The 17,931-nt window shown below is 38.7% G+C and overlaps 1 protein-coding gene across 2 annotated transcripts in view; it reads left to right on the top strand.

Annotated features, from left to right (window-relative positions):
• CAB39L (calcium binding protein 39 like) overlaps window positions 1-17,931 on the top strand; it is an 89,914-nt gene that overhangs the window by 53,396 nt on the left and 18,587 nt on the right. For both annotated transcript variants that reach the window (XM_077752615.1, XM_077752614.1), the window contains 2 exons: window positions 8,745-8,913; window positions 13,583-13,642. In XM_077752615.1, the coding sequence (XP_077608741.1) occupies window positions 8,745-8,913; window positions 13,583-13,642 (229 nt within the window). The remainder of the gene's footprint in view (window positions 1-8,744; window positions 8,914-13,582; window positions 13,643-17,931) is intronic.

Consider the following 17,931-nt stretch of genomic DNA (forward strand, 5'->3'; position numbering starts at 1 on the left):
CATGGGGAGCCAAAAAACTTAAGTCTAGTCAGATAATAGAATCTCTATTATTTTTTATATGTATACTCATTTACAAATGTTTCAAGGGCATTCTGAGGCTACTCAAACTCCCAGTTCCCAAAGACCAGAGATCTGGATGTAGCAAGACTTGGGGACAGCAGACCATCTTCTTCCTCCCCTGCCCTATTTTTCTACCCCACAGTCTCAAATCTAGCATACTGTTCCACCCCTACCCCATGTCATCTCTGTTCAGTTCCCATTTCCTCCCTTGTACATTTAAAAATATTTAATTATATCAAAGTAATACATAGCATGTAGTTTAAAAATCAGATCTATCAACACACAGCAGCTTTTGAAAAAAAGATTTTTTTTAACATTCATTTCTTTTTGAGAGAGAGAGACAGAGACAGAGCATGAGCAGGGGAGGGGTACACAGAGAGGGAGACACAGAATCCGAAGCAGGCTCCGAGCCGCCAGCACAGAGCCCGACGCCGAGCTGGAAACCACAAGCCATGAGATCATGACCTGAGCCGAAGTCAGACGCTTAACTGACTGAGCCCCCCAGGCGCCCCTTCACACAACAGCTTTTTTTTCTCCCTCCTCCATTCCTCTGTCCCATTGCCCAGAGACAACCACCTTCATCTTTTTTATTTGTTCATCTGGTATTTACCTCTGTATTTTGAAAAGTGAGCTTATGCTGATCTTTAGGTTTATCAATTTTAAAAACGGTCTTTGTGGGGCACTTGGGTGGCTCAGTCAGTTAAGCGTCGGACTTCAGCTCAGGTCATGATCTCGCGGTGCGTGGGTTCGAGCCCCGCGTCGGGCTCTGTGCTGACAGCCAGCTCAGAGCCTGGATCCTGCTTCAGATTCTGTGTCTCCCTCTCTCTCTGACCCTCCCCGGCTCACACTGCCTCTATCTCTCTCTCAAAAATAAATAAAACATTAAAAAATTAAAAAATAAATAAACAAAAATGGTATTTGCACTTTCTACAGAGTAGGTGATAATTTAGTGTTATCACTGCCACCATCACTTTATTTTCCTTCCTCATATCCTCCCAATATACTTTATCAGAATTTTTTATTTTATGAAAATTCACATTTAAATTATTGTGGCAATGTAATTATTATTATTATTTGTTGACCAAAGTAGTATACTATGATTATTTTGGGTTCTTGGTACAAAATAATGTTTTTACTGGAAAATTGTGTCAGTCAGTTCTGGCAAGAGAAATACACTTGTCTCATAAATTAGAGTAGGCTAAACTCATAACAAACTTTTAAACTTTATAACAGTCCCCAAAATGGAGTGGCTTCACCACCAGATAAGTTTATTGTTCATATAATAGTGCAGAGCAGGTATTCTATCAGCAGGATCTCCTGCCTTCGTCACCATGTGGCTCCATCACGCTGTTCAGCTTTACTGGTTTAGCTCACAGGAAGGTGAAAATACGTGAGAGACCAGGCCTGGAAATGGCTCACGTTCTTCCCGTTCCCATTCCATTTGAGAGCACTTAGTCATTTGGCCCCTTAATTGTTAAGGAAGGAAATCTGAGAGATGCTGAGTAGGGCCCAGGAAGGAGACGACCATGGATTTTGGTGGACTGCTAACATCCTCTGTTACATATTATTTATTTGAAAATTTCTTCCCTTCCATTTTCTCTGTTATCACTTTCTAGATTTCCTATTAGTCAGAGTTTAATCTCCAGGATTGATTTCTTATCTCTTCTGTTTTCCAATTCTTATCTTTTTATGTGTCAGAAAAAGTTAATTATATCTTTTTTTTTAAGTTTAGTTTATTTTGTGAGAGAGAGAGCACACATGGAAGGGGCAGAGAGAGAGGGAGAGAGAAAGGGAATCCCAAGCAGACTCCACACTGTGAGCATGGAGCCCAATGTGGGGCTCAAACTCATGAACTATGAGATCATGACTTGAGCTACCAAGAGTCAGATGTCTAACTGACTGAGCCACCCAGGAGCCCCTAATTATATCTTTTATTGGAGATAAACTGTATTGAATTTTCATTTCAACTACAAGAACTCTTTTTTGTTCTCTAATTATTCCTTTTTCTTCTCTCTTTCACTTCCTGGTTCTGTGACCTTAGGCAAGACACTGCACCTTTTCAAGCCGCAGTTTTCTTTTCTGGAAAATAAAAATAATATTTGTAATATTACCTTCAACTAAAATAATGTTGCCTTATATGCTACTGACCCTGCATTGTCAGCCAGGGTCCTGCCACTTACTATAAGACATTGAGCAAAGATATCTAACTTCCGTATGCCCTGGTTTCCTCTTTGCAATATGGAGTCAATAATACCTACCTCTCTCTCTGCCCTTCCCCCTTTTGCACTGTCTGTCTGTCTCTCTTTCTCAAAATAAATAAATAAACATGGATTTGGTATCTTCTTACCAAGGAAATTATAAACAATAGAAAACTAATACTGTTGAGCTATAAGAATTCAGATTAATGAAGAAGAAAGGCAGTCCAATAAATTCCAAAGTATGATAGTAGGGTTATTAAAATTAACTTCATTCCTTTTGTATATAATAGAATGCATATACATTTGATACATTACCTATTAAATATGCTTTATGGAAGATATGAAAATTTAGCTTAATTAGAAATTTATTTAGAAAATTAAGTCAGCAAAATTTGTGTTACATTGAAGAAAACAACTTTTTTTCCACTTCTAGAAATAATAAGACAGAAGATAAGCAGCTAATTATAAATGCTGTTTATTAATAATTTAACTACTGGAACATATCACAGATCTAGAGTGAGCCTTTTATCTGTGGTGTGTATAAGATGCATTAATGTGTTAATTGTGCACCATGGCCCCCACCCTTTCTCTCTCTGTTCAATTAGAGAGAACTGAGAAAAGAACAGGGGCAGGGAAGCCAGGCAGGGGGACTAGACCAAGCTAGATGTGATGTCCACTTTGCACAGACAAGAGGTGGAGATGAGGAGAAAGGAATCAGAGGAGGAGACCCACGCATGTCAGGAAAGGCTTTGGGAGGCTTAACAGCAGGAAGTTCCCAAGTAGCTGCAGAGTGGATGGAAGGAGGGAAGCAGGTTTGAGAAGTAATGTCCTAAGTTAGAAGTTGATATTTTTGAGGGACACATGTAATGATTGGAATGTCTTTGTTTTTCCTTTTTAAAAAAAGATATTTATTTATTTTGAGAGAGAGAGAGACATAGAGCATGTGCAAGCTGGGAGGAGCAGAGAAAGGGGGAGAGAAAGAATCCCAATCCTACACTGTCAGCACTGAGCCCAACTTGGGGCTCAAACTCATAAAATGTGAGATCACCACCGGAGCTGAAAGCAAGAATCAGAGACTTAACTGACTGAGCCACCCACGCGCCCCTGGACTCTTTTAATGACATTTTTAAATGACTTTTTACTATTCGATGCTGTTTATGTGTGACTCTATAAAACTTGTGGGACCTTGGTTGTTTTAAAACTGGGATTATATAAAGTTTACTGAGTGTGAATAATTGGTGTATCTTTACATATCTTTTAGTTTTTTTTAATGTTTTATTTTATTTATTTTTGAGAGAGGGAGAGAGAGACAGAGCACGAATGGGGGAGGGGCAGAGAGAGGGAGACACAGAATCCAAAGTAAGCCCCATACTGTCAACACAGAACCCGACTTGGGGCTCAAACCCATAATCTGTGAGATCATGACTTGAGCCGAAGTCACATGCCCACTGACTGAGCCACCCAGGCACTCCTCTTTACATGTCTTTATTATACCTGTTTAAAAAATTTATTTTTATGTCTTTATTTTATTTTGAGAGACAGAGACCGAGGGGGGGAGGGGCAGAGATAGGGGGGACACAGAATCTGAAGCAGGCTCCAGGCTCTGAGCTGTCAGCACAGAGCCCAACGTGGGACTCAAACCCACAAACCACGCAGTGGTTGTCCTGAGCCAAAACCGGACACTTAGCTGACTGAGCCACCTAGGTGACCCCACATAGGTCTTCTTAAGGTCTCTTTTTATTGAGCATAGCACCTGCTCCCCTTTTTATGTCATCGACTTTTTTAAAAAATGAGTTAATTATCCTGCAGAATTTCCTCCATTCTGGATTTGTCAGATTGCTTCTTAATGGAACAACTTAACTTGTTCCGCTACCCCCCGTATTTCTATCCTGGAGGTTACATTTAAAGACTTGATTAGGAATCAGATTCAGTTTTATTTTGGCAATCGTATTTTGTAAGTGGTGCTGTGCGGTTCATATTTCATCTCATCAGGAGATGTACATTTAGTAATGCTAAGATTGAGCAGTGGGTTCAAGTGGAGACAGTGTAATTCATTGTAAAGTTCCTTATCAGCCTTACACTTAATTGTTTTACCATTCAGTGATGAACATTGTATGATTCAGTCATTTCATTAGCAGTCACAAAGAGGTGATTTTCTAATCCTGTCATTCCTCATACATTTATTGACTAGAGTAGTTTTAAAGAGAATAACTTTCTCTCATCTACCACAATGATTTAATTACTTTAAAATACAGTTCATACCGGAGAGACAGAATAAGTGCCTAATTCTTTTCCTTCAATTATCAACTTAGAGAGAAGTAAATTGTTACCCCGGGAACTAACATTGGCATTTGTGGGTTCAAGCCCTGTGTCAGGCTCTGTGCTGACAGCTAGCTCAGAGCCTGCAGCCTGTTTTGGATTCTGTATCTCCCTCTCTCTCTGACCCTCCCCTGCTCATGCTGTCTCTCTCTCTCAGGAATCAATAAAACATTTAAGAAAATTTAAAGTGAGCAAATATATCTAGATTTAAAAGCAAAACTTCTTGCCTATATCGAGGAGGCCAAGTGTTTGTTGAATGACATTTTACAAAACTTTTCCAACTACTACCTGACACTGTTGCTACTAGCAACAACAAAAGTCATTTTTTCCCCTTATAAAATATGTGTTCTGAACTTGAGATACTCTTGCACAAGCTCTTCTAACCATTTTTTTGGTATAATGTTTACTGTGGCTCACTGCTAGATGAGACAATTGCTCTTACATTCTAGCTTTTATTAAATTTGAAAGGGATCTTACATGCTGTGATTTTTTGAATAAGCATGCATATGTAGTAGTGTGCCTTCTCCTTGCTAACATAGTTCGTTAAAGTCCAGACTGTATGATCCAAACTACAAACCAAGAAGGAAGATATAATTCAATTCTATAATACAGTGATTCAACATTTACTGGATTAGTCTTTATTAGGAACCTGACATAAATTAGTCATTGTGGAGGCATAGTGATTCATTGTGGTCCCTGCCCTTGGGAATATTTTTCATAAGTGGAGTAGAATAGATGAGATATTTATTCTGTGCGGAATATTTTTTTAATATTTTCTTAGTGCTCAAAAATAAATAGTATATCACAGATGGTTCTAATAAACTTCACCAAATGAAAGGAAAAAGAGAACTAATTATATACAAAAGTTGGGAGTATAAAATTTTAATAGATAGTCTCAGTTTGGAAATTGGATTAAGAAATGAGAAAGTGTTGGCTAGAGATCATACAACCTTTTGTGTACGCCAGAGTTTGAATTTCATTAGCGTTCTAGTATTAAGAATTTCAGTCAGAGTTTGAAACTTAGTAACTTCATCATATGCCTACTTTGTGCAAAATATTAGGCTAAGCACTCTTTGGAAATTGAGGTGGGGATGGAGAAAAGTAACAAGATACAGACACCATATGGAGATGGGGGTAGAGAAGGAGAGGAAGAAGTAATAAGAGAACAGGAAGGTAACAAGGAAAATGAAGTTGTCTGAAATGACATGAAGAAAACAGATTTATAACAATTATTGACAACGTAACCTAGTACAGATTGAAAAAAGTGCTAAACTTATTACAGATAAGCTGTTGTAAGAATATGAAGGGGAGAGAGAATAATCTGGAGTGGTACGTTATTGTGAAAGACTTCAAGGCGGAGGTGGTATTTAAACTAAGCCTTGAAAGATGAGAGAGAATCTTAGAGGTAGAAGCATCAGAAGGACATTCTAGGTTGAGAGAATGATGTACTCCAACGAGATAGGGAGTTGGATAAGAAACAAAATTGGAAAGTTAAGTTTAGGGCCAAAGTACAAAAGTCCAGAAATATCTCACTAATAAGTCTGGATTTTAATGGTCTTGGCTCTTTAGGCCAAAAGTCTTTATTTCATACTCTCTAGAGTACTCTACCAATAAACAACAAGGTTTTTCTCCTTCACACTTTGGAAAATACAGCCCTCTTGGTGGCATCTGGGTGGCTTAGTCAGTTAAGCGTCAGACTCTTGGTTTCAGCCCAGGTAGGTCTTGATCTTATGATTTTGAGAGTTTGAGCTCCACGTTAGTACAGAGCCCACTTGGGATTCTCTCTCTCTCCCTCCCTCCTTGTCTGTGGCCCCCCCCCACTCTGTCTCTGTCTCTCTCAAAATAAATAAACTTTAAAAAAAGAAAAAATAAATCCCTCTTTATAACATTTTAATATTTTTACATCTATAACTCTTCCATGTGTACCAGCAGGGTGATTTTCAAGTTCTTTTGGTAAGAGAAATTATTAACACTATAAATAGGCATTTTTAAATATTCTTCAAATAATCAAGCCTATCTGAATATATTAGCATTTAATGTTAATATGATTATTCAGGAAATACTCAAAGGACATTTATAAATAGTATTCAGTGTAAGATGGACAAAAATGAATAAATATTTATTACCTTAGTTTAATGAATCCTCTCAAATATCCTTATTTACCGTTTCCCCTACTGTATTTGTAGATTTGATTTTGCAAAGTATCCTGTTCCCTAAGTTGTGGAGAGAGATTTTGTTCTTGAATCTGAATTTCATGTAGATGTTATCTTACAAATCATAGTGCATTATTTTTTATTATTCAGCAAATGTTATCACTTATATTTGGTGAGTTATATCTTGAAGTTTTGTGTAAGTGTGGTTTTGCTTTGATTTTCATCTATCCGGTTTTCTTATCTGTTCATTTGTTCAGTGGTCTTTTTTGCTTCTTAAAAATGTTTTTTTGCTGGAATTTTTCTAGTTTGCAGAATTCATGGTAAATTTGCAAGATTACACAGGCCCTTCATAGATGTCATTTTTCTTTTATTCTCAACATTATAGGAAAGCACTTTTTCAAGAATCGAGATCATTTGAGGTTTTTTCCAGTGGACTTTGTATTAGAACCACAAAAATTAATATTGTATTTAACTGAAATGAAAGGATAGAAGACTTTTTATCTTACACTCTACTCACTTCCCAGTCTTCTAAAACTATATCTTCCTTTGTTCTGTTCTTCTGTTTACCACACAGTTGTCAACTGTACCATTTTAATACTGGGGCTTGTTTTACTTGAGCTAACTGTTGTTCATTTTCTTGAAACCTTATCATACACTGGAAGTAACTCAAACCTAGATTTATTTCAGTGTTGAATTTGACACGTGAGGCATTGTTATTAAACTGGGAGTGGAACAGATCTAATGTGCCAGTCCTGAGTGGTTTCCTATGGTAGACTTTGTGTTTTTCTTGTGTAGTTTTTGCTATAAGCCGTAATTTATGAGATCAGTGAGTCAATCAGGGTGTAGCTGTGTATTATTGGTCAACTACCACAGAAATCACATGTGTGTGTAATATCTACCCTTACCTTCTTCCTGAGCTCCAGATGCACATATTCTACTGCCAGGGAGACATCTCTACTGAGACAGCAGCATCTCAAAGTTAACACAGTTAGAAACAAACTCCCAGTTTTTTCACTGACCTGTATGTACCTCTTCTTGTTTATTCATCTTAAAAATTGGCGCCACCATCTATCCAATTATTTGGGCCAAAATTATGGGAGTTGTTCTTGAATCCTCAGTTTCCCTCACCCCAAGTGTGTTCCCTGCTCTACCCCAACTACAACTTCAGCAAGGCCATTACTCTTCCTGAAGATGCTGCACGGTGGGCACGCAGGCCTCTCCTGCACTCCCGCGACCCCAGTCCAGGTCACTGTCATCTCCAGCTGGACCTCTGCTTCTGCTCCTAACTCCCCAGCTCATTTTCCCCTCGTATACAATGGATTCTCCATAGATACCTAGAGTGATCTTTTTAAAGCATGTGTTAGGCCATGTTCATGTCTTGCTTTAAACTCTCTAAAGGCTTCCTACCACACTTGAGCACCACACTCCTTCCCTTAGCCTGTGGAGCTGTATGTGATCTGGCCCCTGCCCTTTTCCACTCTTGCCTCATATCACACCATTCGCTGCTCTCCCCCTACATTCCAGCCACGCTGGCCTTGCTTTTCTCTAACATCACGCTGGTTCTTGCCTTGGAACCTCCGCACGTTTAGTTCCCTCTGCCTGGAGCGCTTTGCTCCTTCCCTGACCACTCGGTCTAAACTAAAGTAAATGAAGTGTACTCTGTAGTATATGTCTTTTAATGTCTTCAGTTTCATAGCACTTCTCAGAATGCAAAACTTCTTTTCATTGTTTATAGTCTGCCTCTTCCCTCACCAAATCATGTTCCCACTAAAAAATACAGCTCTAGGAAGGCAGTGACCTGTGTGCTCGCTATTGTATCCCCATCATCTGGAACAGTGCCAAGCATGTCGTAAATAGTCAGTGGGTATTGAATGAACAGTGTTCAAATGGACTGTGACAAATGTTACCTATGTGTCCCTTAACAGCAGTATTGAAATGGTTCTTTTGATGCCATTAATATTATTTTGTTAATAGGATAACAGAGCTCTCTGTTTCTCTCTTGTTTATGCTTTAGATATGAAACCCCACAGATCGCCTTACGTTGTGGGATTATGCTGAGAGAATGTATCCGACATGAACCACTTGCCAAAATCATCCTCTTTTCTAATCAGTTCCGAGATTTCTTTAAGTATGTGGAGTTGTCAACATTTGATATTGCTTCAGATGCCTTTGCTACTTTTAAGGTAATTTTTTTTTTTGAATCAGCTAGTTCATTTAGTTTCAGCATTTAGTTAAAATCAATTGGCCTCCAAAGAGGCAGTTTAATTAAAAAGCAGAAAAGGCTATTCCTGAGGCCTGAGTATAACCAACTGTGAATTACAACACAAACCGCAAGAACATCGATAATGCATTCTATTACGCCAGTCGATCACACTGTGGAAAAAACAACTCAAAATACTTGTCACACACACATACAGAATGAATTGCAATATATAAATGTAGTATTCCATGCAAAGTGTGCTTTCATTTATGTTAAAAACAAAGGATATAAGCTGTCACTTATGGTACACTGAGTACCTCTGGAAGGTTGTCAGGGAAGCAGGGACAGTGTTTACTTGCAGGGAAAGGAACTGGGTAGCAAAGGGAGCTGGAGAATGATGTCTCTGAACATCAAGGATATCACATTACCTTATCAATGTAATTATAAATTCCCACACAGTGAAGCAAAATACTAACCGTCTATATTCTTATAAACTTATCATCTATTGTTATTTATAGGTAATAAATTTAATCTTGGTTTTTAAACTAAAGTTTTTTTTTTAATTGTTATAAAATAACATACAACAGGGGCGCCTGGGAGGCTCAGTCGGTTAAGCATCCGACTTCGGCTCAGGTCATGATCTCACAGTTCATGGGTTCGAGCTCCGCATCAGGCTCTGTGCTGACAGGTCAGAGCCTGGAGCCTGTTTCTGATTCTGTGTCTCCCTCTCTCTCTGACCCTCCCCTGCTCATACTGTCTCTATCTCTCTCTCAAAAATAAATAAAAAATTTAAAATAACATACAACAAAAAATTACCATCTTACCATTCTTTAGTGCACAGTTCAGTAGTGCTAAGTATATTCATATTGTTTGTGCAACTAATTTCCATTAAACAGCAATGCTCCATTTCCCCTCCCCCGCCCCGCCAGTGTCTGGCAACCACCATTCTACTTTTGGTTTCTGAGTTTGACCGTCAAAAAGGTGTGCAGAGAGCATATTAGAAAATAATGTAGCTAATTTGCAAACTAAAATGCTAGTTTGCATGACAATGCAAATGTGTGCATTACACATCCAGTGAATAATGCCACCTTAAAGGTTTCTATCTTAGAAAAACATTTATTCTTAGGATCCTGCCATTATTTAATATATTTTGAAACTGGTATCATTGTCTGTGGCATGTTCATTTTTCAATAATGTGAAATGTTTATATTTCAAGGCAGATAAAAGTTTTGGAAACAACACTAAGCTTTTTGACATTCAGGTTCATGGGTAAAGTGGGTGATCTTGATAGCTAGGACTGTTTTTGGTATGGTATAATAATGATATTGATAATAAAAACAAATTTTAAAATGACTAAAATAGAGTCTGATTTTCTTCAGCACATACCAAATTTTCTCTGAAGATGATTTTAAAAGAGGAATTCTGAAAATATTTTAAGCTGATGATATAACAACATCACTGACCGACCCCTCCCCCCAAAAGTCAGTTACAAATAGACAAGACTCATTCAAATGTATATATTCAGATTTGTTTCTTTAAAAGAATTTCAGGGTGACTGGGTTAAGCAACTGACTCTTGATTTTGGTACAGGTCATGATCTCACAGTTCGTGAGATCAAGCCCTATTTCAGGCTCCATGCTGATGGCATGGAATCTGCTTGGGATTCTCTCTCTCTCTCTTTCTCTCTCTCTCTCTCTCATACACTCTCTCTCTCACACACACTCTCTCCCCCCCTTCCTCTCTCTGCCTCTCCCCCCCCCAGCATTCACTCTATCTCAAAATAAACTTCCAAAAAATAAAATAAAATAAAAGCATTTCAGCAATATACTTGCTCCATTTACATCATTCCAAATTTACTTCTACTTTTTTTAGGATATAAATATATATTTTTACTTAATTGTCATCCATGTATGACCCTTTATTTTTATATATTATCTTAAATACATATTTTAACAGTATTGACATAGTCCATATACCAACATTAGTAAATACTTTTATTACTTTATGTAAATGCATAGTTAACCCTCCATGAATGGCATCTTCTGCCTGGTCCATCTACCGTCATGTCCCTGCCATTGAGTGTGTCTCTGTCACTCTACCCTGCGTGTCTCCCAAGCTATGCAGAAGCCATACCCGTATCAATATCAGATATTCCTTAGCATAATACATAGACTGTGCAAAGCTTAGTCTTGTCAAAACAGAATTGTGAGGAAGTGAGATGAAAGGGTACACTGTTTCAAATAATTTTTAAATTTTTATTAAAAAAATTTTTTTAATGTTTATTTATTTTTGTGACAGAAAGAAAGACTGAGCATGAGTCAGGGAGGGCCAGAGAGAAAGGAGGACACGGAATCAGAAACAGGCTGCAGGCCCCGAGCTGTAAGCACAGAGCCCGATGTGAGCCTCAAACCCATGAACCACGAGATCATGACCAAAGTCGTACTCTGAACTCTACTAAGCCACCCAGGCACCCCAACAATTTTTAAAATTTTAAATAATTTAAAATTTGAACTTTATTTTTCTTTGCAACTTTCTGCTTTTTCCTTTTTGAGTAGGATCCTACCTATTTTATTTTTTCCACTGTTCTATGATCTACGGTGATGCAGCAATTATATTTATCTTTGTATATATGCATGGGTGTATGTATAGAATATTCCTCCAGTTGTATGCGTGTATTTATTATGAACAGAAATTTAAAGGTATAGCTATGAATATATACACGCGAATGTGAGAGAAAGTGTGTGTGTGTGTGTGTATGAGAGAGAGAGGGAGAGAGAGAGACAGAATCATTTATTGGCTTATTCCCACCATGTACATGTGCTAGAGGAATTCTACCTCACCATATTTTATGTTTCTATTATTTGATATGCAAGTTATTTCAAGTTTTTCCCCCTTGGAATTTGACATTGCTGCTACTAACAGGATTCCCTCCTGAGGCCTCTGTCTTTGAAGTAACACTAATGCACAGTGAATGGAAACCTCCCCAGGCAGCACTTATCTGCACAGTGCTCTGTCTGCTGCCGCTGTCACTACGTGTGCAGACCTGCAGCCTTGAGCGCGCATGGTCCCCACGCACAGGCCTGCCCACTGTTGCTGCAGGCAGACACAGTGTCTGCTGCCACCCTTTCTAACCAGGGTCCACTCAGAAAATCACTGATACTCTGAAGAGATTAGGGAAGGGGGTGTTTGAAAACGAGGGACCCTTAAGAATGCTGTGGAACTACCTTATTCTTTTTGGGGGGCCCCCTGATATAGGAATTTGTTTGAATTTTGACCTCAGACAGGTCAGGAGTGAATTCCTGTAGAGGTTTTCCCATTTTAAGAGTCTCATGCTCTACTGACTGAGCTAGCTGGGCAGTTGAGGGTTTTCCCATTTTAAAATTCCAGTTCCAAAATAGAACTGAATGTTCTACTCTAAAAAAAAAGTACAGCTTTCCACTGGTAGGCTCCGTGGTCAACCAAGATGTGATGATAAGTAATGAAATGAAATCAATAGCCATGCTTATTGTTCTTGAACCTGAATATTACAGTGCAAAATGCTTTAAATATTTTACTTGGTATTAAAATAGAAATGTGTGAGTTTTGCCATTGCTGCTACCTTCATGTTCTCTGAATTTAGGTTGTGGATCTTCTATATGCCTTTAGGTACTTTTAATTAAATGTGTATTAAAGTCTAAGAACTTATTTTGGAAAATTTTTAAATTCTTGTTATGTTTTTAATTAAATTCTACATCCTACCCAGACAGGGTATTTAGCCTCTAAGCGTATAAAAGGGATTAGGTGAGGCTTGTTTTCTTTCAACATTAAGGTGAATTAAGGATATAATTTAGGTGTGAGTTGAAGACAGTCAAATGTTCCTTTATGCTTTTGTTCCATTTTCTGAGAGTTATTCCTGTAATAAGAGCAGTCTGCTTGTCTTCATCTTTGAAAGGGGGCATTGTGCTGCTTAGTCACTGCAGTCTCTGCACAGCACCTCACGGCCCATCAGCCTGGGAGCAAGGAGATCCTGACGTGGCAGTTACGTGTCATTCTTGTGCTTCTCCACGGCCTAGGCACCTCCATTTTAAACACGGTTAAGGAAAAAAACTAAAGGTTGACATTCCTGAAAATCTTTTAAGTTAACTTGTGAGATACAGTTTTAAGACATTCAGAAATCTTTAATAATAATAATAATAATAATAAGCTATTGGGGGCACCTGGGTGGCTCAGTTAGTTAAGCCTCTGACTTTGGCTCAGGTCANTATATATATATATGTATAGCTATATATATATATATAGCTATTAATGACACATCAAAAAGATCATCATAAGCTTTATTTGGATTTTATTATACCATCCTCACAGGGTAGTCATGGCCTGCAGAAATATCCAGACCCCCTTGCATAGGTTCCATCTGTTTGACTAAACCATTCCTATCATAAATCTAACAATGATATGAATTAATACACTTTATTGTTTTTAACATGAAATAAATTTGCATTTCACATCTTAAACTAAGAATGGAAATAATTTTGTGATATGAAGAAAATATTCTTCAGAAACTTTTATATGTTTCAAGTGACTGGATTTATATAATTCTTAGAAGGAAAAGCCAAGTTTGTAACATTTATTAGCTATAATAATTTTATTTCACATAACTGTTCTTTTTCTAGGATCTACTAACGAGACACAAAGTGTTGGTTGCAGACTTCTTAGAACAAAATTATGACACTGTAAGTAGAAGTCCTTTTTAAGATTTTACCTCTTTCTCTCTTTTCCCCACTCTCTTCTTCTTAGATCTATGGACACTTGCTCCTGGAAGCTAGGTCATCAGGAAACTTTGTGGAAAATTGAGGATGGCAGGAAATAAGGGCTTTCTCATTTTTTATACCTCTTCCTGTTGTATCAGCTCCAGAAAATGACTGGTACCTGCTCACTTTGTTCTTGATTTAAGAGCATCCATGCTGCCCTTATGAGACAGGAGGCAGGGCACCTACATGGCTCAGTGGATTGAGCATCTGATTTCAGCTCAGGTCATGATCTCATGGTTCGTGAGTTTGAGCCCCGCCTCGGACCTACTGCTTGTGAGCGCGGAGCCCGCTTCAGATCCTCTGTCCCCTCTCTCTCTGCCCTCCCCTGCTCATGCTTTCTCTCTCAAAAATAAACAAACACACACAAAAAAAAGAGGAAGTAGGTAACCATAAATGGAAGAGCACTCCACCCTCACTAAAAAATAAATCATTTTACTTACTTGATAATTAGTTTGACTTACTAGTAGAAATACCAGTTCCCTTCTCAAATGGTGAATCCAACCCATCCCTTTGAGATTCAGTGGAAACATGACTCTTCTAGGAAGCTTTCCCTTATCCCACCTGTCCACATGCATGCACACACACACTTCCCCCACCCCCACTTTTCACATTGTATTATTACGGAGTATCTGTACCTTCCTGGCTGGTTCCTGAGCTCCCTGAGAAGCAGGAACCTTATGTGTCAAATACAGATTTGAGTCTGCTTGCCTGGCATCAAGAACCAGCTCTGCCTCTTACTAATTGTGTGACCTTGGACAAGGTATTGCACCTACTGCAAAATGAAGATATTAATAATGCCTACCTCATAGGTTGTTGTAGAAATTTGTAAAGATACAAATTTTTTTAGGATGATACCATTATCCCTCAGTATTAAATTTTGTCATTATTACTTGTATCCCTAATACCTAATTCAATGTCATACAATGGTGGTGTTCAATGAATGTTGGTAAATAAATATATCCAAGAACAGCTCTGCTTTTGCTAGATATATAAGCAAGAGAAGCAGCATGTTTAAAGTGAACATGGCACAAACCTAAAAGAGAAACTATAAATCTTGATCTAGTATTGGTCCAGATACTCTAGACCAATGCTGTCCCATTGAAATATAATATAAGCCACTGAGTAATTTAAACTTTTCTAGTTAGCTACACAAATAGGTAAAAGCAAGCACATGATTCTGTGAAGATACCGAATACCCTCCCTGTCAGTTTGTCATAGTTTCACATATCCAAATCACAGAAATTTAACAATGTGTCTTTTATTCACAAATTGTTTACATATCTTTCTTTAAGATTAAGAATTAGCAGGGGCACATGGGTGGCTCAGATGGTTAAGCATCCGACTTCAGCTCAGGTCAGGATCTCGTGGTCCGCAGGTTCCAGCCTCTCATTGAGCTCTTGCTGTCAGCTCAGAGCCTGGAGCCTGCTTCAGATTCTGTGTCTCCCTCTCTCGCAGCCCCTCCCCTGCTCACAGTTTGTCTCTGTCTCCCTCTCTCTCAAATAAATAAACATTAAAAAAAATTTTTTTAAAGAATTAGTGATGTAATCATGAAATCAAAAGCATTTTCATATCCTAAAGTTATCAAGAAAATATTCATGGGATCAATTGGAGTACTTTGATCCAAGTGTAAAAACATGAAGAGAGAATAATTTTTATTGCCACAAATATCCAAAAGCTTCTAGACCAAAATAAAATGGCATATTTTTTAATGTTTTTCTTTATTATTATTATTTTTTGTACAAATAGTTTATTGTCGGGTTGGTTTCCATATAACAGCCAGTGCTCATCCCCACAAGTGCCCCCCTCCATGCCCATCTCCCCGCTCCCACCCTCACCCATCAGTCCTTAGTTTGTTCTCAGCATTCAAGAGTCTTTCATGGTTTGCCTCTCTCCCTTTCCCCCACCATTTCCCCCCTTCTTCTCCCCCATGGTCCTCCGTTAAGTTCCTCCTAATCCTCCTATATGTGCAAACATATGATATTTGTCCTTCTCTGCCTGACTTATTTCGCTCAACATTACACCCTCAAGGTCCATCCATGTTGCTACATATGGCCAGATTTCATTCTTTCTCATTGCCATGTAGTATTCCATCGTATAGATAAACCACATCTTCTTGATCCATTCGTCTGTTGATGGACACTTAGGCTCTTTCCATGTTTTAGCTATTGTGGAGAGTGCTGCTATGAACATTGGGGTACATGTGCTCCTATGCNTCTGTTCCATTGGTCTATGTGTCTGTTTTTGTGTACAATGGCATATTTTTGAACTGAGGAAATGAACTGTTACTATAGTTTGGTTGATCAGAAACTGTAGGTGCTGGATGGAATGTTAGAGACTCAGTAGATGTACATTATAATAAGTGAAAATAAGAGAGCTAAGATAGTTTATAACAAAACCCATGGAATCAGCTACTAATCTTTTCTACAGAATGAGTGATGTAAATGTGTTGTGCAACACTGCTTTGCATTCAGGACACAGTACATAACAATTTGGGAGACTAAACTCATTCTCCTTGACCCTTATTTACCTAATTTTTTCTTCGTACTTCTTATAGTTACTTTTTGTGTCATCTGGTAGCTTCACAGACACTGAGGCTGCCCCACTGACCTGAGCACCAGCTCTGAGAGCTCATGCCCCCTCAAAATTCATACTTCCTGAGTTTCATATTTCTTTAGCAGTAAACCATGAAATGGGAGCACATTGATATATGACTCTAATAATGAAACTGGCATCTTGGGGAATGTCATACCTTATACATACATATATGAAGTTTCTGCTTCCGTATGATTTCATTCATATGTGGAACTTATGAAACAAAGCAAATGAGAAGAGGAAAACAAAATAAGAGACAAACCAAGAAACATACTCTTGATTGTAGAGAACAAACTGATGGTTACCAGAGGGGAGTTAGGTGGGGAAATGGGGGGAAATAGGACTTCGAGATTAAGGAGGGCAGTTGGCCTTATGAGCACTGGGTGATGTATGGACGTGTTGAGTTGCTATATTTTACATGTGAAACTAATATAACACTATATGTTAACTAAGTTGAAATTAAAATTTTTAAAAACCTTGTCACAAAATTTGATAAATTTAATGTCCCACAAAATCCTCTTGAGTTTCATGACAATAAAATTAAGCATATTGTTTGGTATAAACAATAAGTCCTTCATATAAAAGAGTATAATTATTATGACTTTAATGTGAACTAGATTTTTTTTTTTAATGTTTATTTATTTTTGAGAGAGAGAGACAGAGTGTGAGCGGGGGAGGGCAGAGAGAGAGGTGTCAGAAGACCCGATGCAGGCCCTGTGCTGACAGCAGAGAGCCCGATGTGGGGCTCAAACTCACAAACCCTGAGATCATGACTTGAGCTGAACTCAAACACTTAACTGATTAACCCACCCAGGCGCCCCTAGATATTTTCGTTTTCACTTCCACTCTCTTAATTCCCAGTTGGTAATTATCATCTGTGTGCACTGCTTGCCCTTACCTCACACGTGCATGCACCCCTCACCCTCAGCCCTCTGGGGACCAGAACTGGTTTCCAGTCCCCTCAGCCCCTGGACTCTCCTGCTTCAGTTCTCTGTTGGGCTCGCTCCTCCCACCTCAGTGGTCCCTGAAGCATGTCCTTGCGTGGTGGGAGGTCGACACTGAGCTTCCCCAGTCTGTGGCACTCTATGTGAAAGAAAGGACCCAGGCAGTGGGCAGTGGTTGACAGCCACACTGGGAAACAGGAGGCCCCAAACACCAGTGTCCCCCAGTTTCTGGGGACTGTGGAAATCCTCCAGAGAGGCCAGCTGGGATTAGATTAGCATGGCCATCATGAGGCAGAAGTTGCCCCATTCCTTCATGTGTTCACACTATGAACTTGACAGTGTGATTCTTTATGGGGTACCAAGTGGAGCCCTAAGCACATTTCATCTTTTCCTAAATTATTCATGCACTAGTAGCTACGAGCAAGGCTACCTGAACAAATGCCATGCAATGTGTTATTTTGCTACTCATTTACTAGATGAGTTAATAGATCTATTATTCAAAAGGATGTGTTGAGAGGACTCAAATACTCCATTTTTCCACTCAATTTTTAACTTGCAGAGCTAAAATGGTGAAGTACATCTGTTGTATCACTTGACCTCCCTATCCCTCAGCATCTTTATGTGTAAAGGATGGTGAACCAGGGACCCCCCCCCCCCCCGGGGGAGGGGGCGCTC

This window comes from Crocuta crocuta, unplaced genomic scaffold (assembly GCF_008692635.1).
Source record: "Crocuta crocuta isolate KB4526 unplaced genomic scaffold, BGI_CrCroc_1.0 scaffold190, whole genome shotgun sequence".
Lineage (NCBI taxonomy): Eukaryota > Metazoa > Chordata > Mammalia > Carnivora > Hyaenidae > Crocuta > Crocuta crocuta.